We start from the raw sequence: 23858 nt of genomic DNA on the forward strand, positions 1-23858 counted from the left end.
CCCTCTTTGCTTCTCCCGACCACACAGTTGGCTCCCCAGGCACAGGGCTTTGGACTGACAAACTTCTTAAGAGCAAACAAAATACTTTAGACTTAAAAAAGTGGAATGGCTTCAAATACAAAAGCTCAAAATAGAACTAATAATTATTATCTTGAATGAATATAAATGTAACATTACATAAGCTAGTCAATTGCAATTTTAATATAATTAGATAAGAATTATATTTAATATGGAATGTTGATGCTTCCCCCATAACCTGAGTTTTTAATTTCTCATTACAACAGATCATTGCCCCACAACTCAATATTGTTCAAAATGTAATTTTAAATACCTGTATAGTATTTATTAGAGTTATCATACTTATATGACCACCATTCTTCAAATGTTGGACACCTTAGGTGGTTTTCAATTATTTTCAACTAAACACTGTGCTATGTATTAATACATATACATTTTTGAACTTTTTAGTTTGAAATAATTATAGATTTGTAGGAAGTTGTGAAGAAATGTATCCTTCCCAATGTTAACATCTTAAACAACTATAGTACAATAGCAAAACCAAGAAGTTGACATTGGTACAATCCATAGAGCTCATTCGAATTTCACCAGTTATATACGCATTCATTTGTGTGTGTGTGCGTATGTACGTCTTTGCAATTTTATCACATGTGTAGCCTTGTGTAATTACCACCTTAGTCAAGATACTGGATGCTTTTTTTCTTTCTTTCTTTTTTTGAGACAGACTCTTGCTCTTCTCATCCGGACTAGAGTGCAGTGGTGTTATCATAGCTCACTGCAACCTCAAACTCCTGGGCCGAAGTGATCTTCCTGCCTCAGCATCCCAAGTAGCTGGGACTACAGGTGCACACAACTACATCTGGCTAATCTTTTCTATTTTTAATAGAGATGGAGTCTCGCTCTTGCTCAGGCTGGTCTTAAACTCCTGAACTCAAGCTATCCTCCCACCTTGGCCTCCCTGAGTGCTAGGGTTACAGGTGTGAGTGAGCCACCTCACCCAGCCTGGATACTTTTTAATAGATTTGACATTATGTGGGCTGGGGTCCAATAAAACAAATCTAAAAAAATAATAAAGATAAGCCTAGATTCCAAAGACATAGAGAACAACAATAACCTCAAACAGAAAATTAAAAAAAAAAAAAAAAAAAAGCTAATTCTTTAAAAAGATTAAGATAGACCTGTGGCTAGATCAAGTCTAAAAAAGAGAAACAACATATAATGGAAAAAGGGGAAATAATAAAATTTAAATAATTAAAAATTTTTGAACAGTTATAAAATAAAACAGACAAAAGAGGCAAATTTGGGGGACGCAAGTCTGTCATGAGAAGAAATAAAATCTGAAAAGACCTGTAGCCATTAAAGACGTAGTTATATACCAAAAACCTGTAACAAATACGGAGACACTTTGAGGCTAAGACAAGATGCCTATTAGCATCATTACTAGAAGTTCTTAACAACCCCCAAAAGCCCTAGGTCTAAATGAACTCTTCCAAACTTTTAAAGAATCTACTGGCCAGGCGCGGTGGCTCACGCCTGTAATCCTAGCACTCTGGGAGGCCGAGGCGGGTGGATCGTTTGAGCTCAGGAGTTTGAGACCAGCCTGAGCAAGAGTGAGACCCTGTCTCTACTAAAAATAGAAAGAAATTATATGGACAACTAAAATATATACAGAAAAAATTAGCTGGGCATAGTGGTGCATGCCTGTAGTCCCAGCTACTCGGGAGGCTGAGGCAGGAGGATTGCTTGAGCCCAGGAGTTTGAGGTTGCTGTGAGGTAGGCTGACGCCATGGCACTCACTCTAGCCTGGGCAACAGAGTGAGACTCTGTCTCAAAAAAAAAAAAAAAAAAAAAAAAGACTGGTTTGAGACTACCACCTTACACCTTAATCCAGACAGATTAAAGGTTTAAAGTAAAAAGTTAAAACAATGAATAGAAGAAAACACTAGATATTATCTTTGTGGCCTACATGCAAGCACAGCTTTTATAAACAAGACCCCAAAAGCCCAAATCGCAAGGAGAAAAAAATGAATGGAAGTAATTATATGAAAATTAGGATTTTAAAAAATAAATCAATTAGGCAATATCTAGCATTTTATTATGGCTCTTTGAGTTAGTGTAGAGGCTGAGAAAAGGAGAGTCATGAGGATCCATACAGCTTGTGAGGGGTCCTCTGGCACGATTGCATTTTTCTTCTGATTCATCCTCTTAGGGTAAAGTATAAACAATTAAATTCTGTGTTGCTTGCTAATTAGTTATTCACTCATTCATTCATTTATTTATTTTTGAGTCAGGGTCTTGCTCTGTCACTCAAGCTGAATGCAGTGCCACGATCATAGCTCACTACAGCATTGAACTCCTGTGCTCAAGAGACCCTCCCACCTTAGCCTCCCAAGTAGCTAGAACTACAGGTGCATGCTCCCACACCCAGCTAATTTTTTAAAAATTTTTTGTAGAGACAGGGTCTCACTATGTTGTCCAGGCTGGTCTTGAATTCCTGGGCTCAAGTGATCCTCCCACCTCAGTCTTCCAAAGTGCTGGGGATTACAGGCATGAGATGAGTCACAGGACCTGGCCACTTTTTATTTAATTAAAGATGTCTGTTCCTCAATAGAGTTAACACCTGATAGAAAGATATTTCCTTCTAGAGTAGGAATTCCAACCAGTCGACAAGATAAAAACCCCCATTAAAAAAAAATGGGTCTGAAAAAAAGGTGGAAATGAGCAGGCAGTTCACAGAAGAGGAAGCCCAAATGACCAACAAGTACATGAAGAAATGCCCAAACCTACCAGGAATCAGGGACATGCAAACTGAAACAATAATGAGATACCCCTTTCAGACCTATTAGAATGGCAAATATAAGAATGGTAAATATCCAGTGATGGTAAAGATGTGGGGACAGAAATAGCTTTTCTGGAAAGCAATCTGACAGGACACAGGTAGTATAAACCCTGGGATCCAGTGATCCCTCTCCCATTTATAGGCCTCAGAGAAATTCTAGCACTAGCCCATAAGGGATGTAAAAGGATATTCACTCTGAATAATTTGTGGAGGAGAGAGTTGGAGGCAATGACGTGTCCATGATAGGAAATGGATAAGAGGTGGATGCATATCATGGAATGACAAGCAGCACTGAGAAGCTATGAACCATATGCACTGATAGGACATGGTTAGATTTTTAAAACAATGGTGTTGAGTGAAAAAAGATATATGTAGGCCGGGCGCGGTGGCTCACACCTGTAATCCTAGCACTCTGGGAGGCCGAGGTGGGCGGATCGTTTGAGCTCAGGAGTTCGAGACCAGCCTGAGCAAGAGCGAGACCCCATCTCTACTAAAAATAGAAAGAAATTATATGGACAGCTAAAAATATATATAGAAAAAATTAGCCGGGCATGGTGGTGCATGCCTGTAGTCCCAGCTACTCGGGAGGCTGAGACAGGAGGATCGCTTGAGCCCAGGAGTTTGAGGTTGCTGTGAGCTAGGCTGATGCCACGGCACTCACTCTAGCCTGGGCAACAGAGTGAGACTCTGTCTCAAAAAAAAAAAAAAAAAAAGACATATGTAACACAATATCATTTATATAAATTTAAAACATACACAAACAAAAAAAAAACCTATTTTACAAGGATAGGAACATATTCAAATGTCACTTCTTCACTCTTACCCTAACCCTGACCCCTCCCTACTGCTCTCTCTTCCTTTACCTTGATTTATTTTTTATTTTTATGGCACTAGAATGTCTACTCCATGAGGACAGGGACCTTATCTCTCTTGATCACTGCTGTATCTCCAGCAACTGGAACAGAGCCTGGGACATTGGTGATGGTCAATAAATATTTGTATTAGGAATAAATGGAAGACATACAGCCAACAGAAAGTGAGGCCTAGAGGGAGAGGAGGGCAAGAATGAGCAGGGAAAAATAAATAAGACAAAGGAGGGACTTTGCCTGAACGTGTTATGATGACGTGCCATGATTGGTCCATAACAATAATTACAAATTATTTTATCACATTATTATGGCAAACTAGGCCCTGCATGATAAGGCTGTCACCTGCCTCCTCCAGCTTCCTCTGATTTTACTTTCCTTCTGACCACTATGCTGTAGTCAAGAAGGCTTCTGCCAGTTCCTAGAACATTTGATCACCTCAGGGCCTTTGCACAAGCTGTCCCCATTGTCTAGAAGCCCTTTTTCTACTTCTTCAAAAAGCCGGTTCTGTATCCTTCAAGTTTCAGCTGAAATGTCAACTCCTCAGAGTGGGCTCCCCTAACCATCCTATCTAGTGCTCTCGATCACATCTTACCAAGCTTTGGGATGATCTTGTTGGCATGTGTCTCTACCCACTGAATACAAGCTCCAAGATGGAGGCCTTGTCTGCTTTATGGTATTCTCAGCACCGGACACCGAGTAGGCATTCAAATATTTGCCGAGTCATGAGTGAAGAGACAGATCATCAGGTAGGAAAGGAAAGTACTGAACCCAGGTGGTTCAGAGAGTGGGAGAGGATGGGAGTCTCCTTGTGGCCCAAGAACAAAGGAAGTGGGGACAGGGAGAGCTGGAGGGAGAAGAGGCCATGGTCAGGGCACCAAACTCCTGGAGTGTTTCAGCATTAATGTGCTGGGGCGGTGGGATCATGGGCAAAATTCTCCTTTAAGAACCAATAGGCCAAGCAAGGTGGCTCACACCTATAATCCTAGCACTTTGGGAGGCTGAGGCAGGCGGATCGCGTAAGGCTAGGAGTTCCAGAACAGCCTGAGCAAGAGCGAGACCCCATCTCTACAGAAAGTAGACGTGGTGTCCTGTGCCTGAAGTCCCAGCTATTTAGGAGGCTGAGGAAGGAGGTTCGCTTGAGCCCAGGAGTTTAAAGCTGTAGTGAGCTATGATATCCCTGCACTCTAGCCCGGGCGACAGAGTAAGACCTTGTCTCAAAACAAAAACAAAAACAAAAAACCCCACCAGTACATCATACAAAAATCAAGACAGGGCCGGGCGCGGTGGCTCACGCCTGTAATCCTAGCACTCTGGGAGGCCAAGGCGGGTGGATCGCTCGAGGTCAGGAGTTCGAGACCAGCCTGAGCAAGAGCGAGACCCCCATCTCTACTAAAAACAGAAAGAAATTATCTGGCCAACTAAAACATATATAGAAAAAATTAGCCGGGCATGGTGGCGCATGCCTGTAGTCCCAGCTACTCGGCAGGCTGAGGCAGTAGGATGGCTTAAGCCCAGGAGTTTGAGGTTGCTGTGAGCTAGGCTGAAGCCACAGCACTCACTCTAGCCCGGGCAACACAGTGAGACTCTGTCTCAAAAAAAAAAAAAAAAAAAAAAAAAAAAAAATCAAGACAGGAAAATGTTTCTTTCCATGGTAATACATTTAGTCCTTGCAACTTCCCAGAAAGATACTACTCTCCACAATAGCTAACAAAGCTTTCTATGTGGCAGGCCCTGTCCTAGGTATATTACGTATATTACGTATATTTACTTATTTAATTCTCAAAACGACCCGATAAGAAAGGTACTACCGTCACCATTTCACTTCTGAGGAGCCGACAAGGCAGGCGGCGGTTAAGCGTTGCTCAGATAGCGGTGGGCCCCGTGATTAAACCCTGATCTAACTGCAAAGGCTCTGTCTTTCCTTGCAACCACTTTAAGTTTTACTCAAAACGAGGCTTCCTGGAAGAAGGAATAGGTAATTGTCTGCTACACGTTATCTGTGTTGGTAAACATCCCCTGACTTCTCTAAGCTCCAGATTCGACAGGAGCGTCTGATCACGTTGCCACCCAAACCCGCCCCCGCCACGAGACCACGCGCCTGCGCCGCCGGCGGCTGCCGTCCCGATCTCGCGGGGCTTGGACTTTCGTGGGACAAACCTCATTACCTCTCTACCTCTCACTGTCCTCCACCTTACCTCCCAGCGGCGACTAGCTTCTGCAGAAAAGTGTCCACCATGGTGTCGAGGAGCTTCACCCTCGAAATGGTAGTGCCGGGTGGCACAGCTTCCGAAGACGACCCCTCAAGCCCTTTTTCCTCACAAGCGCCGTCTACGTTAGCGTTGCTTGCTTCGGCCATCTTGAAGTCGAACCGCCAAATCTAACTGGCCCGGCCGCCCCGCCCGCCGAAGCTCCCGATTGGCCGCTCTCGCACTGGGCGCCTCCGATTGGAACTGGCGGAATGTCTATCACCGAGCCCGGCAGGGGAGGGGAAGTTGCCGGAGGCTGAGGGTTGAGGGAAGATAAGAAGTGAACAGATGTATCTCGGCAACCAGGCAACCAGAAAAATACGCGCAAGCCAAGGCTCAGGGGCTCAATAAAAACTTTTAATTACACTTAACAGACTTCGTACAGTGTAACAGTGAACATTCACTGTTATATTCACAAGAGTCCATTTTATCGAATGTGAAGAGAGTGTGCATTTTCATTCCCCTGTCCCTTAAGAATCAGGTTTCCTGTCTCGCCCAGTGTTCAGGAGTTTCTTGTAGTTTTGGTTACCGACCAATACATAAACATTCTGGCTGCTTTGGCCTCCAGTTTGGGGAGAACAGAAGTCCACTGTCCCATCCACACCAAGACATGTTTTAATCAAACCCAATCCCAATCCCTAAACTATTAGATGGGAAAGTAGGAGCCAAGAGTCTTTAACTATACACACATCATAATTTAAAACTATGTGTGTCCACTCTGTTCTGAGGGGTCAAAATAAAATAAAATAAATAAAACTGTGTATGTATGAGAGAGAAACAGAAAGAAACAAGTGAAAGGCTGTGAAATACTGTATAAGGTAATAAAACCGAAGAGGTCTTGGAGGGAGAAACACACAAAGACATGAGAGGCAAGACACTACCTCCTGTCCCTGATACCTTACCCACTTTGCCATGGTGAGGAAGGATTGAAGACAAGTCTCTAGGGAAAGGAAGGTGTGGAACTGAGAACAACCTCCAAAGGTCTCACTAGAATGAAAGAGAGGAAGGGCCTGGTGCTTCCATTATATTGGTGGTTCTTAGGGTAAAGAGGTGAGTAAGGGGCAGGAGGATTCAGATGATCTATGGGCCCAACCCTTTGGATATAACCATTTGTGGATAGAAATTGGAGGACTCACTTGACAAAGTACAGGGAGGGACAAATAAAAATAAACATTAAGATAAGTGAAAGGGGGAAACCCTCAAAGATGGAGACCAAAATTAGTAGTGGTGGTGGTGAAGGTAGGGAAGTAGGGTTTTCAGAATCTGTTCTGGCCAGGTTGGAAGAATGTGCAGCAGCCGTAAGAAATATCAAGGCTTCAGGTAGCTAGCACCTTTCAAATTGGCACCATGGCCTTTCCCAGGGTATGGGACCAATAAGAAGGGAGGATCTTCCAGGCCAAATGTCTCAGGAGGAAATGCAGGGTTTGGCATGCCTTCTTCTCTTTCAATTTGCTGCACCTCTCTGCCTGCAACACAGGCTTGGGGGTGGGGCAGGGTAGGAAGGATGAGGCAGGGAAGGAGTGCTCATCTCCTAGCTCCTGAGGAGAGCTTTAGCAGATAATCTTGGCAGTATCAGGCTGGTAAATGCAGTGGTCCTAGTATTGGGTGACTTCCTGAACTACTTTTTATTCTCTTTCTAGTATCCCTCCACAGGGTACACATGACTGGGACGATTCCACATCTTAGAGATTCCCATTGTGAGACAACACCTGCTGCCATGAGTCTAAGTGACTGGGGTATAGACTTGTATGTCATGGCCATCTGGGGCTGAGAACCTCCACTTCCGTCTCCTCGGCTTGGCTCAGCTGGCCTGGGGAGATGTGCCGGAGAACACATATCCTCCTATTGCCTTTCAGATCAAGTCCTTTCTTAGCCTGACTTTTCAGGGTAGTGCTTCGAGTCCAGTGCACCCCCGACAGCCTGATCCGTGTAGAACTGTGCCCACCACTGTAGTTATCTGGGCCAGGGGAAGCCCACAGCTTATATTGTCTCAGGGCTGCTGGGACTGAAGGGACACTGAAGGGAGAGGGAACTGGGGTTGAGGAAAAAGCTACATTACATTTTTCCACCTGTCTGAGGAAGGGGTGGGCTCTGACAGTAGGATTGGTGCTTTAGCAGGACTAAGACACTAGCTTGGTTCACAGATGTTTAAAAAAAATACACACACAAAATAAAGTACCCACATTTCTCCCCAGTCTATTAACTCCTCTAAAGAGAAGACAAATGCTCTGGAGAACCAGAGGTTTTTGCTGCTCCTGCTCCCTGTGCAAAAGTGCCTGGCACCTTAGCCCCAAGTGGCAGGGAAAAGCAGAGTAGTCTGGTGGGCAGCTCAGTCCCAAAATAAAAATAAGCCTAAGATATGAAGAGGGAGAGGGCTCATGGCAGCTGCTTGGAGCCTGGGCGCAAAGCCTAAGAGGAAGAACCAGTGGTAGGAAACAAGCTCTATGTATAGCTCTTCTCAGGGTCTCAGGGACACAGATGGAGGGGGTGAGCCAGAGGAAGGGTTAGCAGGATGGGGTCCTTAAGGCAGGATTGAGAACAGGGACTGAGTGAGGGAGCCCAGCTCAGCAAGAGAATTAAAAATAGTGGGGGCAAGGAATCCAGGCATGGATCCTCTTCAGCAAGAGCAGTTCAAAGTCTCTGTCCCTGTCCCAGATAGGCCACCTGACCGAGGGCAGGGCTCAGTATGCAGTGGGGGCACTTGGAGAGGGTGCTGTCCTCCCCACTCTGCCTCCAACCCAGAGTAGTGTGGAAAAGAGCAGGCTTCTCTCCCCACCACTGGTTACCAGTGTCTTGAGTCCACCAGCTCAGGTCGGAGGCTGAGTTTCTTGAGGCTCTCATAGCCCACCACGATGACAATGGTGGAAGGTGTGGCTGAGATGATTCTGGCCGAGAGGCCCTTCATGAGGCCCCAAGGCCCTTCTTCTGCCATCAGCTGTCTGAAGGTCAGGATGATGGAGTTCTTGCCCTCAACCTGGAAAAGTCAACACAGTGGAGGGCCATTGTCTGTAGTCAAAGCCCCTCTGCTTAATCTCCCTCTGCCTTAGGCTAAAGCAGGGAGAACTAGACTTGGGAAGTCCAAAGGCCTGGATTCTGCCTCTGAGAGACAGTACAGCACAGTGGTTTAGTATGAGCTCTGGCGCCGGACTGCCTGGGCTTGAATTCTGCTGCCCAACTTACTAACAGCATAGCCTTGGGTAATTTACTTAATTTAACTTTGTGCCTCACTTTCCTCAAATATAAAACTGTGATAATAGTACCTACACCATGAGGTTGTTATGAGTAAGAAAGAAAATAGTACTCACAAATGCTAACAACAGTGGTGGCAGATATTAAGTGTTCAATAAATGTTAGTTATTATTAATATCATTAGATAAGCTATGTAGCTACAAGTCTTTGTACCGGGTGCCTCTCCCTGGTCTTAGGGAGGCTGGATTAAATCTCCTCTAAGGTCCTCTGCAGCTCTGCTAGTCCTAGTCCATGATTTTGATACTGGTCATCTCAATCCCTCTGAAGCCCCAGGGCTAGAACTGTCCGCTCCATCCCTGTCATCTCTCATGTACTCCATGAATGAATACAGGCATCTTCCCTATTACACTGGAAAACCTGGCCAAGGCAGGAATCTCTTCCTTCTTCCTCAACAGTCCCACCCGCTTCCCAGTCCCACCCCTAAACTACCCCTTTAGAGACCACCCCATTCAGCCCCTGAACCAATGTGGGACAGATGCATTCCTTGTTCCTGCCTCCCCCTATATGGTATGACCTTCAAAAGGTAACCTAGCTATTGCTAAGAACATCTCCCCATTCCACCCTGTCTCCTTTCAGCACCCTCCTCCACACTCCCTTCTTCCTCTCCAGTACTCTCTCGTCCACCACCTCTGCTTCCCTAACCCTCCCATTTATCCACAGGACATCAAGGGCTTTTCCAGCCTTGTCCCTGGTCCTCCAGCCTGGAGCTCCTCAAAGTAGAGATCTGTCCTTTCCCTTGGATCTCCTCCTAGAACACCCAGGACAAGGCTCAGAACAGAATGGGGACTCAGCCTGTGCACTTTATTATCTGCAAACCAACAAGACTCCAGTGTATTTATTTTCAACTGGGGGAGGGTGGCACACTTTGCTAGGGACAAAAATACCTATATTTATTATGCATTTCCTTCCTGATATCCTGGTACCAGGGAAGCTGATTTTATCCCCAACCTGTTAAGGTTATTTTCCTTCCCTTCTCTCCTCACCACAACCCAAGGACCCCACTCTCCTGTATACCTTTGATTCTCCTCTTCTCTTAAGTTACCCAAATAGGACATTAAAATCCCCCATGCTTTCTACCTAAAACTTTATACAGCAAAACCTATCAATGGCATTTTATATATCATCATTCAGATTCTATTTCCTTGCTCTAATTGTCTTTGAGCTGAATGAACACGAGGACTATAATTTCTGGACAGCACCACCAAGGGCTTTGTCAGGGTTTTTGCTGAGTCCACACAGTACAATCTGTGAAACCTATTTGAGAATAGTCACTCTCATAATCTGTAGAGAGCTCATAGCTTAGTGGAAAAACCAGACAGACTTAGAACATTAACTGAAATCAATATTTCTAATAACCACAAAGCTGCAAGGTAAAGGAAAGAGTGGTTGATAGACTATGTTAATAGGCTATGGAATAGGATTCCTGTAAAGGCTGGAAGAAACCAGTAAGGTTTCCTGGAGGCATGGGCATGTAATGGAGTAGGAGACACATGCAAACTAGCAGACAAAGTGAGAGAAGCATTCTAGGTGCTTCCAAGTGCTCAGCTGGTGTCTGTAGATGGTAAGCTCAAAGAAGGGGTTTGGATGGCCAGAAGAAGCCTGACTTTACAGGGGAAGACTGGAGGGCTTGGAAGATCACACTTCTAATGGCTTATCCAGGAGGCTGAAGGAGGCCAGTCTTACCTGAACGCGGGTTCGGATGACATCCATGGGATTGGTGAGGATGGAGGCAGTGGCTGCAGCCAAAGGCCCTGAGATGGCTTGAAAGACAATGTGAGGGCACTCCTTAGGAGACAGGTAGGAGAGCTGCTCTGGAATCCAGGGAAAGACAATACCTCAAGACATGACGTATCACCCACTGCCCCTCACTACGCTTGCTGCTTCTACCGGTTGGCCTTCCCTCCTATGACAAACCCTCCATCCTCTGCCACCATAGACCCATAACTCCCATCTTTTCTTTTCTCTGCTTCCATCTGCATCCAAAAAAATTATATTATAAATATCAGGCCCCTTTCAGAAGTCACCTTGGTGACATCACCCATTTAAACAAGACAAGATTCCTCTGGAAGAGAATTTCAAACCTCTTTGCTTGTTGACTCCTTTTACTTGCTGGATAGAAAATCCTTCCTGATATAAAAACCTCTGTCTCTTGCTCTGTTCCTCCCAACTCACAGGCTAGGAAAGCACACACTAAATATTTGCTTACATACGCATTGAATAACTCCAGTAGGATACATTAAAAACTGGTACACCCAGGAGTTTGAGGCTGCAGTGAGCTATGATGGCACCATTGCACTTCATGCACTCCTTCCTGGGCAACAGAGTGAGACCCTGTCTCTTTTCATTGCATCCTTAAATTCCTGGGCTCAAGCAATCTTCCTGCCTCAGCCTCCCTAGTAGCTGGGACTACAGGCACGTGCCACCAAGCCTAGATAATTTTTCTATTTTTTGTAGAGACAGAGTATCACTCTCGTTCAGGCTGGTCTTGAACTCCTGGCCCCAAGTAATTCTCCTGCCTCAGCCTCCCAAAGTGCTAGGATTACAGACGTGAGCCACCATACCCAGCCCCTGTCTCTCAAAAACAACAAAAACAAAACAACTGGTGACAGGGATTGTCTCCACAGAAGGGAACTGAGTACCTACAGTAGGTGAGGATACTTTGCACTGCATATTACATACCTTTTCCTATCTTTTGAATTTTGAACCATGTAAATGTTTTTAAAAATAAAAACAATTAATATTAAAACAGAAAGTCATTCTACAGTGAGAACTTCTCTCCAGCCTATATCAAGAAAGAAAAATTCATTTTCCAAAATGCTAATCAAGATAGACTGGCATCCAGATTCATCCACTCCTAGTGCCACTGGGAAATCTACCTGTATTTGAATTTTTGCTTTACCCTCTCTGGAGGTGAGAGATATGAGTTCATGCATTTATTCAACAAAGATGTATTGAGTGACTACCATGAGCTGATCATCCTGGGACCTGACGATTTAACAGTGAATAAAAAAACCTCAAATTCCTGCCCTTAGGAAATTTACATTCTAGTGAAAAAAGACAGATCATTAACAAATAAAAAGCAAAATCTATAGCTATGTCAGAAGGTATGTGCTATAGGTAAAAATAAAGCAGAAAAGGGAGATAGGGAATGCCATGGGTAGAGGGTAAAGGGATTGCCATTGTAAACAAGGTAGTTATGGACGCCCATTCCAAGAAGGTGAAGTTTGAGCAAAGGCCTGAAGGAGGCAGTACAAGCCACGTGCATCTATGGAAAGAGCTTTTCAAGGAAGGGATAATATTCTATGCAAAAGCCCTGAGGCAGGAGCACCCAACAAATATTTGAGGGACAGCAACTCCAGTAGCCTGGAACAGAAATGAGCAAGGGCAAGAACAGTAGATGAGATCAAAGAAGTAAGCCAGTTAGGGTTTTCTCTTCTATAGTTCAGTTGCAATACCTTTAAGAATTTTTTTCTCATGCTCCTAGTTTTGGTAGTTTGTGGCCAGAGAGAAGTAGGGAGGTGGAGGTTGGCAGGGCAGAAGTAAAGGCTTCTAAGTCCCAGCTGACATGGTTAAGCCCTACCAGAACCACCTCTCCTCCAGTTTCTAAACACTTTCTCCCCAGAATCAGCACACAAACAGAAACAAAGTGAACTGTGGCAATGCCTCATGGGTGTCTGGTTTCTCCTGAGAAGGCATTTTGCAATTATTAGAATGTAGCATCTGGACTGGCACTGCCCACCTTCTTGGGCCCGTCTACACTGGCACCCAGGCCTGCAAGCTGCAGATTCCAACTCTGATCATGCACACATGCCATTTTCTTGGGGCTTAGGGAAAGGATGAAAACACAAAGGCAAGAAGGTGGGGGAAAGAGCCCCATGTTTTTCCTCTTCCTCCGTTATTCATTCAATAAACATTTATTTTAAGAACCCCTTATCTATAAGGTAGAAGATAACCTCAGATTTGTTTTAAGTCCTTCCTGGCTAAATGACTTTGGACAAGTGCCAAGGCGGGAGGAGAGCTTGAGGCCAGGAGTTCAACACCAGCCTGGGAAACATAGTGAGACCACATTCTCCGAAAAAAAATTTTTAAATTAGCCAGTGTGGTGGCACATGCCTGTTGTCCTAGCTACTTGGGATGGGAGGCTGGGCTGAGGCTGAAGCAGGAGGATTGCTTGAGCCCAGGAGTTCGAGGCTGCAGTAACCTATGATTACGCCGCTGCACTACAGCCTGGGTGACAGAGCAAGACCCTGTCTCAAAAAAAATAAACAATAACAACAACAACAACAACAGAAACCAAAACACAAAGAAATGCACAGGGAAATGCCTTCATGAAACTTTGAAACTTGCATTCTAATTAAGAAACTGGGGGTTGGGGGCAAAATAATTGAAAATTATGATGAGTGCTAAGACAGAAACAACGTGCTGAAATATAAAACAGAAAAAGCTCTCTTTCCAATAGGGTAAATAAGTCATCTTTGCAAAGGTGGCACATAAGCTGAGGCTTGAAGAATGAGGAGCCAGCCACACAAAGAATAGAGGAAAGGGTGTCCCAGGCAGAGAGAACATTTATCTGCAAAGGCCTTGGGACAACAGAGTTTGCAGTGTACCAGGAACTGACAGAGGAGCAGCACAGATGGACCAGAGTGAGGAAGGGGTAAGTGGCAGGGGATGGGGATGGAGAAGCAGACAGGGACCAGATCAACAGAGCTGTGTAGACCACGGGAAGGAAACTGGATTTTATTCTCCATGCCCATAAGGCAGTATCAGCCAATTTTAAGCACAAGGGAGTGACAAAAACCAATCTACTCATTCAACAAATATTTATTGAGCACTTACGATTCACCAGACCCTAAGCCAGGCATTGGGAGGTACATGGTCCCTGTTGCTATAGAACACCTACATCACAGTTATGAGATATGTAAGCTCGCACATGGAGCCTGGCACACAGTGAGCATTCAATAAATGTTAGTTCCCTCCCCCTTCTAAGAACCTTCCCATGCAGTAGAAGAGATAAGACACATACAAATAACATCAAAGCAAATGTTACAACTGTCTTAAGAAACATTCAAGCAATGTCATGGGGTTGAACAAAGGAAGAATCACTTCTGGGTTAAGGAGTACATGGAGAGGATGGGAGAAGAGGCAGTAAGCAGCACTTAAGGTAAATCGTGTGCTTTGGGAAGCTGAGGCAGGAGGACCACTTGAGCCCAGAAGTTGAGACCAGCCTGGTCAACATAGCAAGATCCCATTTCTAAAAAAACAGTTTTTAAATTAGCAGGGCATGGTGGTGCATGCTTGTAGTCCTAGCTACTTGGGAGGCTGAGGTGAGAAGATCGCTTGAGCCCAGGAGTTCAAAGTTATAGCGAGCTATGATCATGCCACTATACTGAGTCTGGGTGACAGAATGAGACCATGTCTCTAAAAAAAAAAAAAAAAATTAAGTCATGATTTTACCAAGAGTAAGCTAATCTGGAAGGCATGTAGGCAGAAGATGGCACAAACAAAGCACAAGAGGTAGGAAAGAAGATGCATGGGTGAGGAATTGTGCATTATCTGTCCAGACTGCAGCACAAACGGCCTGTACATAGGGAAGCAATAGGAGATTTCGCTTTAAAGGGAGGACGAATCCAGGCTGAAGGGTTTGGATTTTATTCAGTAAGCAGTGGGAGCCTCTAAACACCACAACTAGGGTTTAAAAGATTAATCTATTAGTATGTGTGCAATGGATGGGAAAGAAGAGAAGTTAGACCAGCTAGAAGGCTGATGCAGCAGGCTAGGAGGATGGTAACAGAGGCATGGTTTCCAGAGAAGGCAGTAGGAATGAAGAGAAAGTTGGGAGAGGCATTTTAGAGTTCCCAGGACTAGATGTGGGAACAAAGAAGAGGGAGTGGTCAAGTACAATCCCCAAGGCTTCAGTATCAGTGATTTGGAGAATAACAAGGCCATGGACAAATGAAAGTAAGTCAGAAAGAATAGCCAGCTTGGGACCAAGAATAGTTAATTGAATAAAATTTCAGACATAAGTAGATGCATCCGAGTGGAGAGGTCCAACAGTCAGAATGTCCGTCTATGGCCGGGCTCACGCCTGTAATCCCAGCACTCTAGGAGGCCAAGGTGGGCGGATCGTTTGAGCTCAGGAGTTCGAGACCAGCCTGAGCAAGAGCGAGACCCTGTCTCTACTAAAATAGAAAGAAATTATATGGACAACTAAAATATACAGAGAAAAAATTAGCCGGGCATGGTGGCGCATGTCTGTTGTCCCCGCTACTCGGGAGGCTGAGGCAGGAGGATTCCTTGAGCCCAGGAGTTTGAGGTTGCTGTGAGCTAGGCTGACGCCACAGCACTCTAGCCTGGGCAACAGAGTGAGACTCTGTCTCACACACACAAAAAAGAATGTCCATCTAGAGCTTTGGAAAGATTAGTCTAGGGATAGAAATAGAGGTGTTGGACAGATCTGAAAAGTGTAGCTGTAATTATAAATAAAATCAAATGAAGAGAGAAGGCTCAAGACAGACTCAAGAGAAGATGCTCACATTTCCCAGGAAGATTTTTTTTTTTTTAAATAATTAATTCTAGCCAGGTACGGTGGCTCACACCTGTAATCCTAACACTGTGGGAGGCCGAGATGGGAGGATTGCTTGAGGCCAGGAGTTTGAGACCAGGCAGAGCAAGAGTGAGAACCTGTCTCTACAAAAAGCAGAAAAATTAGTCGCACATAGTGGCATGCACCTGTAGTCCCAGCTACTTGGGAGGCTGAGGCAGAGGGATTGCTTGAGTCCAGGAGTTTGAGGTTGCAGTGAGCTATGATGACGCCACTGCACTCTAGTCTGGGTGACAGAGTGAGACTCTGTCACAAAAAAAAAAAAAAAGAAAAAGAAAAAATTAATTCCCCACTGGGGAATCAAACCCCAGTCTCCCACTTGACGTCAGAAGCTTCCAGGAATCTGACGTTTACCAAATGCTCTACATCAAAGATTATGCTAAACAAAAGAAACAGAGCTGGCAAAAAGAAGTTTTAATCAGAAAAACAGAAGGAGCACCAGAAAAGCACAGTGCCACAGAAACAAAATGATTACAGGTTAGGAAGTCATTACAAAATTTGGACAGAAAAGGCCAGGTGTGGTAGCTCATGACTGTAATCCTAGCACTCTGGGAGGCCAAGGCAGGAGGATCACTTGAGGTCAGGAGTTCAAGACCAGCCTAAGCAAGAGCGAGACCCCATCTCTACTAAAAATAGAAAGAAATTAGCTGGACAACTAAAAATATATAGAAAACATTAGCCGGGCATGGTGGTATATTCCTATAGTCCCAGCTACCTGGGAGGCTGAGGCAGGAACAATGCTTGAGCCAGGAGTTTGAGGTTGCTGTGAGCTAGGCTGACGCCACGGCACTCTAGCCCGGGCAACAGAGTGAGACTCTGTCTCAAAAAAAAAAAAAAAAAAATTTGGACAGAAAAGTTCTAGATGGGTACTCTCAGCTCACATGTGCTAAAAATAAGAAAAAAGAAAGAAAGAAAAATTCCAGATGGGATGGGACAGAATGCCAATTCCAAGGGTTAGGGGGCAGCAGCAAGGATTAGGGAGGGTGCAAGCGTAGTCTGCCCTAACAGAAGCTCGGTCGTTACTCAAATAGTGGACGGACATCCCAGGGTAGCAGGCACACTCAAGTCCTGCTCTTCACAATGTACCCTGCCCTTTCAGAAGGCAATCTGGCACTATGTCTAGGGAAACCCTCAAAAATGTTCTCTTTTGACCCAGTAATCCCAATCTGGGAAATACTTAAAGTCTTATGAACAAAGATATATTATTATAGTAGAGAGGTTCAAAGTTATGTTACACCTTGAATTTAACAATGCTGAGGGAAAATATCCAACTCAAAAGCTCACTATTATCTGTCAATTTTATCTTCAAATTCCAAACATCTCATGGCAGCTTTTGTCCTCCCCCACCTTCCAAAGATCTGCTAATATTCTGTTAATCTAAATTGATTCCAATGCACCTAGAGCATACATTATACCCTGTTTTACAGTCATCTATTTCACTTGTCTGCTTCCCCTCACTATGTTGTAAGATCTTTGAAGGCAAGAACCACGTCTTATTCATCTTTGAATCATCTTGAATTCAAATATTTGCTGAATGAATGACCCATTCCCCCCGTTAAATCTCACCTCCACTCCAACATGAACAAAGCAACAGTATCTCAGCTTCACTGATAACCCCACTCCCCCTCCCCACTCTCGTGGCCCCGCTTACCTGCGTAGAAGTGATAGAAGGGCCACCAGACAGCACTGTTTGGGATATAGGTAAGCAGTGAAGCCACGTAGCCTCGGTAGAAGCCACGAAGCCCATCGGCCCGCAGGATCTGCCTGATGATGTCCTTGGTTTGGCCAAAGGCAACAACCCCTTGTCCCTCCGGGTTCCCTCGCACCTGGAAACGGCCCATTTTTTCACCTTTGCGCTGCATCATCAGGTGCTGAGAGACTACATCAATGGGCACTGTGATGCTCTGGGCTACGAGGGAAGCCGAGCCACCAGCCACCAGGGATTTGACTGTGTTGCTCTGGCTGTAGTCAGCTACAAACTTCCGGGTGAGTTCATAAGTGGTGACGTAGCACTGGCCAGAGATGAGGGTGAAGGTGTTGACTAGGAACCCCCGGTAGAGGCCAGTCACACCATCTGCTCGCAGGATCTTGATGAAGGCATCAAAGGTCCCATGGTAGAGGCTCTTGCCCTTCTGAACCTGCAGCCGGGTGCGGATGAGAGTGAATGGGTAGACGCTGACACGGATCATCATTGTCATTGCCACGCCAAACACGTAGAACTTCTTCTTGTCCAGGTGTTCCCACTCTATGATCTGGATGTTGCGTTTGTCCTCCATTGTGACTGAAGACCTGGGATATGAGCAGGTTGGAGGGCTGTGAGGAAGGAGGTAAGAAATTTGCACTTTCCCCTCCTGGCTAGGTTCTGAAGCCATTCTCAGGCTTCCTCTCCTGGACACTCGCCTCGATGAAGCTTAGACTATACCCAGCCTGGCTCTGCCGATCCCCACCTGAGTCGTCCTTCACAGATCAGGATACTGCCCCCTTCTCTGTCCATGCCCAGTCCTTCCCAACTCCAGTTCCGTCCTCCACAGTCGTTCCTCACCACAGTGATTCCCCTGGCCCACCGCAGCTCCGTGCCCCCAGCTTACAGGATCTTCTAGCCTGACTCTCTGTCTCTGCCTGGGCCCGGGCCCTGGTGTCACCACCCTGGCCAGGGACCATTCTCCTTGTCTGGCTCACCCAGGCAGAGCTCAGGATGCTGTGGACAAACCGACTACCTGGTGGGATGCAGGGCCTTTAAGTGTGCTAATGGGATGTTACTGAGTGACATTTAGAAGGTTCCCAGAGGCTGAAAAGGAGTGCTCCATTTTTGATGCTCCTGGGCACACTGAAGAGGCACCACCTTGGCCCTTCCTCCTCAGCAGGACGTTTCTTACCACCATTTACCAGTTGACCCGTTTCGTTTCTGGTTTCCTATGCTGGCCCCTCTGAGCTCCCCTGACCCACACTCACTACACTTCTGCAGTATTTTCTCCAGTCTGCATTAGAAGAAAGTGTGGGGAAGAGGGCAAGCGGGGCTTTCACACAACAGGGCACCCCCCTCCCTCCAACGAAAGGAGTTAAAAAGTCAGGAACAGGCCAAAGGTCAGAGTCCTCTTTGGTTATTAGATAACTCACTCTGAGAAAGACAGAAAAGAACTACCTGAGAGCTAACTAGTTTCCCTGAAGTCTGGAGAACTACAAAGTAGAGAATACGTTTGACCCCATGCTTTCAACTCTAAGAATATAAACCACAATCTCAGCCCTAGACAACGAAGGGAGAGAAGTGACAGATAAGATAGACTCAGGCTTTGAGAAACTCAGGCAAGGAGATACGTATCACACTGGGAATGGGTATAAGATACAGAGGGAAAGAAACCAGGACAAGTTAATGTACACGTGGCCCTCATGTTAAGTGTATCCAATGCCTAGGATTTCAAAAAACTAATAAGCTTACTAATGTAAAAATTGTGTAAGGTGGTGTCAAACCAGAGGACATCATATATTAGACATATACTTAGTGGTAACATAATGTGCTCCAGTGTAGCCCACCCCCATTCTTTACGACAATGGAAATTTTTGGCCAGAAAGGGAGAGTAGGAAGATAAATTCCAGGAAGTAAGAAGCAGGGGCTTCCCAGGCTTTAAGAAAAACCCCTAAAGGAAGAGAAAGCAGGTGGCCACATCACAGGGATGACTCCAAAGGGCTAAAACATTCTATACCAGCAGTTCCAGTGGCAAACCTCATGCCAAGTGCCTAATCAGAGTTCATCCTCAACCAGCTTCCCCAACCAAAGGTCCCAACTCAGGCTTCAGATAGCTTTTGTCCCATGGGAGTCAGTGAGGAAGCAAGGTTGGCTTTTGGGACTCCCTGAGCTGGAGTGTATCATTTTCATTAAAGTATAGACTACCCACAGTGCAAATTGAGTACTTGAGAGCTGAGGGAAAACCTTAGCTTCAAGGTGAGGAATGGATAGCCTGGACAACATACAAGATCTCATCTCTACAAAATTTTTTTTTTAAAAATGAGCCAGGCATGGTGGCACACACCTGCAGTCCTAGCTACTCGGTGGCTGAGCCAGGAGGATTGTTTGAGCCCAGGAGTTCAAGGTTACAGTGAGCTATGATTATGCCACTGCATTCCAGCCTTGGTGACAGAGCAAAACTCTGTCTCTTAAAAAAAAAAGGGGGGGGGGCAGCGAGAAATGGGTAAGGTGCTCCTAACCAGGTCAGACTGTCTGCAGGACAAAAAAGTTTGAATGAAAGAGGAATACATATAGACAGTGGAAGGGAGAGAGAAGACAAGGTCAACTGGGTTGGGCAGAATGGAAAATCTAGGTTGTGGAAAATGAGCTAGAGGTAGGGTTCTGCAGTCAGGAGGACCCCTGGAACATGGATGTACCACTTGCTGTAGGCAAAGGTGGACTTCATCCCCAGCCTCAGCCTGGGACACCCACCAAGTCCAGTGGGGCAATCTTCTCCTCTGAGCCCTTCAACCAAAAGGCCACTGACTCTCCTGCCCCAGGATGAATGTCATCCAGGTTCCCAAGATCATGTTTCCAACATCACTGAGGTGAGAAGATACAGAGAAACACTAGGATTTACTGAATAGCTATTACCGCATGTAATCCTTACAACTTACCCATGTACAGTTAGAGACTTCTGATAAATGAGGAAATGGAGGGTCAGCTAGGTTAAAAGTAACAGACTCAATGTCATAGAGTTGGTCAAAGGTAGACGAAGGATATGAGCCAAGATTTCTCCTCTACTCTACCTGCCTCCTACCCCACGGGGTTGAGGAATTCTAACACAAATCACTGTTTAAAGCCAAGTCATTCCCACCCCTCGGAGGCAAAATTAATGCTCTCATGACTGCAGGTCACTCAAGGGTTAAGCATAATCTCCTGGCCATGCAAATGCCCAAGGCCTTCTCTCAGTTTTGTTCCAGAGAAACCAAGAGCTGCCTCTGCTTTCCCAGTGTGTTTGTGGAGGGACTGAGCTCAGTGGCTGAGCAGTCACATTGTCAACACAGGACATACAGCAGGGCTCAAGCAAGAGAGCCTCCTGGTGGGCACATGCAAACTGCGTGTTCTGTAGGGCAGAGGGTCAGAGAAACTGAAAGACAGAGCAACGATGGATTCTGTTCCAGGACCTGGCTTCATGATGCCATCTCAACTTATCAAGCTGAATCACCAAGTACTGGCATCTCCTGATGAGAAATCCTAGGGCAGGACCCACTGCCCCATTTTCCCCTTGCCTCCATCTCGCACACATGCCAGTCTATTTGAAATTCCCAGAAGAAAACGGGGACTCTCTGAGGCAGTTAACTCCTATATTCTCGTGGTGACAGGAGAAGCCACTAAGGGTCATGCCTCAAAGAGGTAAGCCACTACAGTAGAAGAGGAGAGGGCATAGCACCCACTCCCTTTACCCCCTCAAAAGGAGGAGGCTGCTCCTAAAAGGTGGGATCTCAACCTGCTCTTTGTTATGTAACTTCCAAACTTCCTGCTGAAATATCAAAACCAGTTCCTCTTGTTTTACCCTCTGAAAAATTTTGCATTTACCTGTAAACAAAGTTCCTTCAGCCTTCCTCTTCCCCAAGGCAGTCAGCCCAATTCTTTATGGCTCTTTCCCAGACCCTTATTTGTGTGCATGGCTCCAATTCTGGATTTTCTCCCACCTATTAACACTGCTCAGGCACAAATGTTGAAGTGCTTCCTGTGGGGACCGAACAGGTGACTAAGGATTAGTAAACGCTTTGTCCTGAAGCCATCAAGTAAAATGTTACAGATGGAGCTCCCACTAGTGACCCTGCCAATGGGAAAGGACAACTAAACTGGCCCAGGTATGTACACCTCCTCTCCACTGCCATGCTCCTTGTACGAGAAAACTCACATGGAACTATTCACTAGGTTCTGAGATAAGATTCTAGCTCTGGAGAAGGCAGAGTCACTTGGAAGGCGAAGTCATACAATGGAAAGAACATCAGTAGTCAGGAGATCTATATTTAAGTTCCACTTCCATTACTTACTAGTGTATGATAGGACCTAGTCACTTCACTGAAATTCAGTTTCCTCATTTAACACGAGCTAATAAAGCCTGCCAACGCTACGTAACAGTTGTGGTACAACTCATATGAGCTAATAATTACAAAAGTGTTTTGTTAACAGTAAAGCATTTCTATCATTGCAGAAAGTTCTATTGGACAATGATGCTCTAACTCCTTGCCACTCAAGTGGTCCACAGACCAGCCACATGGGCACCACCTAGGAGCTTGTTAGAAATACAGAATTTCAGGCCGGGCGCGGTGGCTCATGCCTGTAATCCTAGCACTCTGGGAGGCCGAGGTGGGCGGATCGTTTGAGCTCAGGAGTTCGAGACCAGCCTGAGCAAGAGCGAGACCCCATCTCTACTAAAAATAGAAAGAAATTATATGGACAGCTAAAAACATATATAGAAAAAATTAGCCGGGCATGGTGGTGCATGCCTGTAGTCCCAGCTACTCGGGAGGCTGAGACAGGAGGATCGCTTGAGCTCAGGAGTTTGAGGTTGCTGTGAGCTAGGCTGACGCCACGGCACTCACTCTGGCCTGGGCAACAAAGTGAGACTCTGTCTCAAAAAAAAAAAAAAAAGAAATACAGAATTTCAGGTTGCACTCCAGACCTGCTGAGTAAGAACCAACATTTGAACAAGATCTCTGAGTGATGTGTATCAAAATTTGAGAAGCATTGCTTTAAATATTAAGGGTTTTCAGTATTACAAGAATTATAACAACTACTCTAGAAGTCCGGGACCATTAAGACTAGGTTAGGAGCCCTCTGACTCCATCCTGACTTGTCACTGGAGCTGAGCACAACGATGACCACTTCTTCCATTCTGATCTTTTCAATCAATCATTCCCACCAAATCAAAGCACCTTCTGCAACTCCTGACAAGACACCCATGGGTTCCCACTTCTCAGCTGGAAACAAGGAGTAGAGACCAGCATCTTCTATTCCTTCGGTTCTCTACTGCATCTGCATCAAGGCTCTGCATCCTGGGAGCTGTCCACTACATGAATATGAATATATTTACATGCCTGCCCTCCTGTCCTACTGAACATACATTTCCCTATGTGAGGTCCCTGGCCATGCCTCCAACTCCACCTCTGAGACAATCTCCTCCCTCCCTCAGACAAGGTGAGATTCCCACCCAGCCTTCGTTTGATCTCCCATAGGTTCCCATGTGATTCCCTCATCACAGACACCACATGACAATCTTCTCCACACGTTCCACGTGACACCCCCTTTATGCAGCTTCTGTCCTGGCCCCCGCACAGCTGACTCTGGGTCCTGGAACATGCCCCTCGCCATGCCTCTTGCCATGCTTCTTTCGCTGTCAGCGAATTTCATGCTCCTCTGCCAGGAAGATGCCTCGCCGGAGTTGTCCTTCATTCCCAAAACTGCATGGCACCGCAACCTGGCACCGCAGCTATCCTTTGCCTCCTTGACAAGTCCAGGTCTTCAGAGACCTTAGTCCTCAGGCACCCCAAGCCAGTGGCTTCTTACCTTCTCAGACTCCGGCAGTTCCACCGCGTCTGAGGCGAACTCCAAGCCCAGGCATCTAGGCCGCAGGCCCCACTCTCTCCTCCCTTCCCAGCGATTGCCGGCCTCCGCTCGCATCTTCCTCCATCTCGAATCGACCTCCTGGTACTGCCGGAACCGGAAATTGGGACGCTGTCATTACCGCCTCCTGCAGGGGGCGGGGATGAGCAGTGGACAATTCTGCCAATGGCATTTGAGCCTTTGAGCCTCCCCCAGGAGCAAAGATGGGCGGTTCTCGTGGTCATCTTGGATTTGGGCAATAGCCACGCCTTCCTTAGCTTCGCCATGCCCTCAGCCTTAGAGCATGCGTGTGGTCGGCTTGGGCGCTTTCTGTAATTCAAGGAAATTGAGTAACCCGGCGCTTCTCGAAGATCCAGTTGTAAATGCGTCACTTTCTGTTTGGAGATCTATTGGAATCTTTATGTTCATATCTAATGTGTGATTTTTTTTCAAAATTTTTTAATTCTTTCTGAGA

General features: G+C 45.8%; 2 protein-coding genes across 14 annotated transcripts in view; both read right to left on the minus strand.

Moving 5' to 3' along the window:
* The window catches only part of PMF1 (polyamine modulated factor 1), a 23071-nt gene extending 16910 nt beyond the window's left edge, over positions 1-6161 (minus strand). For 2 of the 11 annotated variants that reach the window (XM_069480421.1, XM_069480418.1), the window contains exon 1: positions 5922-6160. In XM_069480421.1, coding sequence (XP_069336522.1) covers positions 5922-6082 — 161 coding nt within the window. In that variant the 5' untranslated portion in view covers positions 6083-6160. Of the gene's footprint in view, positions 1-5921 lie in introns of all 11 variants that reach the window. The other 9 variants (XM_069480412.1, XM_069480415.1, XM_069480417.1 and 6 more) reach the window with 9 other exon arrangements.
* Positions 6113-23501, minus strand: SLC25A44 (solute carrier family 25 member 44). Of its 3 annotated transcripts, XM_069480402.1 has the most exons (6): positions 23348-23501; positions 21365-21518; positions 17474-18111; positions 10905-11032; positions 8759-8946; positions 6113-6228 (listed from the first exon to the last, which is right to left on the minus strand). In XM_069480402.1, exons 3-6 carry the CDS (start codon positions 18096-18098, stop codon positions 6192-6194), a joined length of 978 nt encoding a protein of 325 aa, XP_069336503.1. In that variant the 5' UTR covers positions 18099-18111; positions 21365-21518; positions 23348-23501; the 3' UTR covers positions 6113-6191. The 3 variants fall into 3 exon arrangements, with proteins under 3 accessions (XP_069336503.1, XP_069336504.1, XP_069336505.1); XM_069480403.1 differs by lacking the exon at positions 21365-21518; XM_069480404.1 differs by lacking the exons at positions 21365-21518; positions 23348-23501 and adding an exon at positions 20258-20302.
* Positions 23502-23858: the final 357 nt, after the last annotated feature.

This window comes from Eulemur rufifrons, chromosome 8 (assembly GCF_041146395.1).
Source record: "Eulemur rufifrons isolate Redbay chromosome 8, OSU_ERuf_1, whole genome shotgun sequence".
Lineage (NCBI taxonomy): Eukaryota > Metazoa > Chordata > Mammalia > Primates > Lemuridae > Eulemur > Eulemur rufifrons.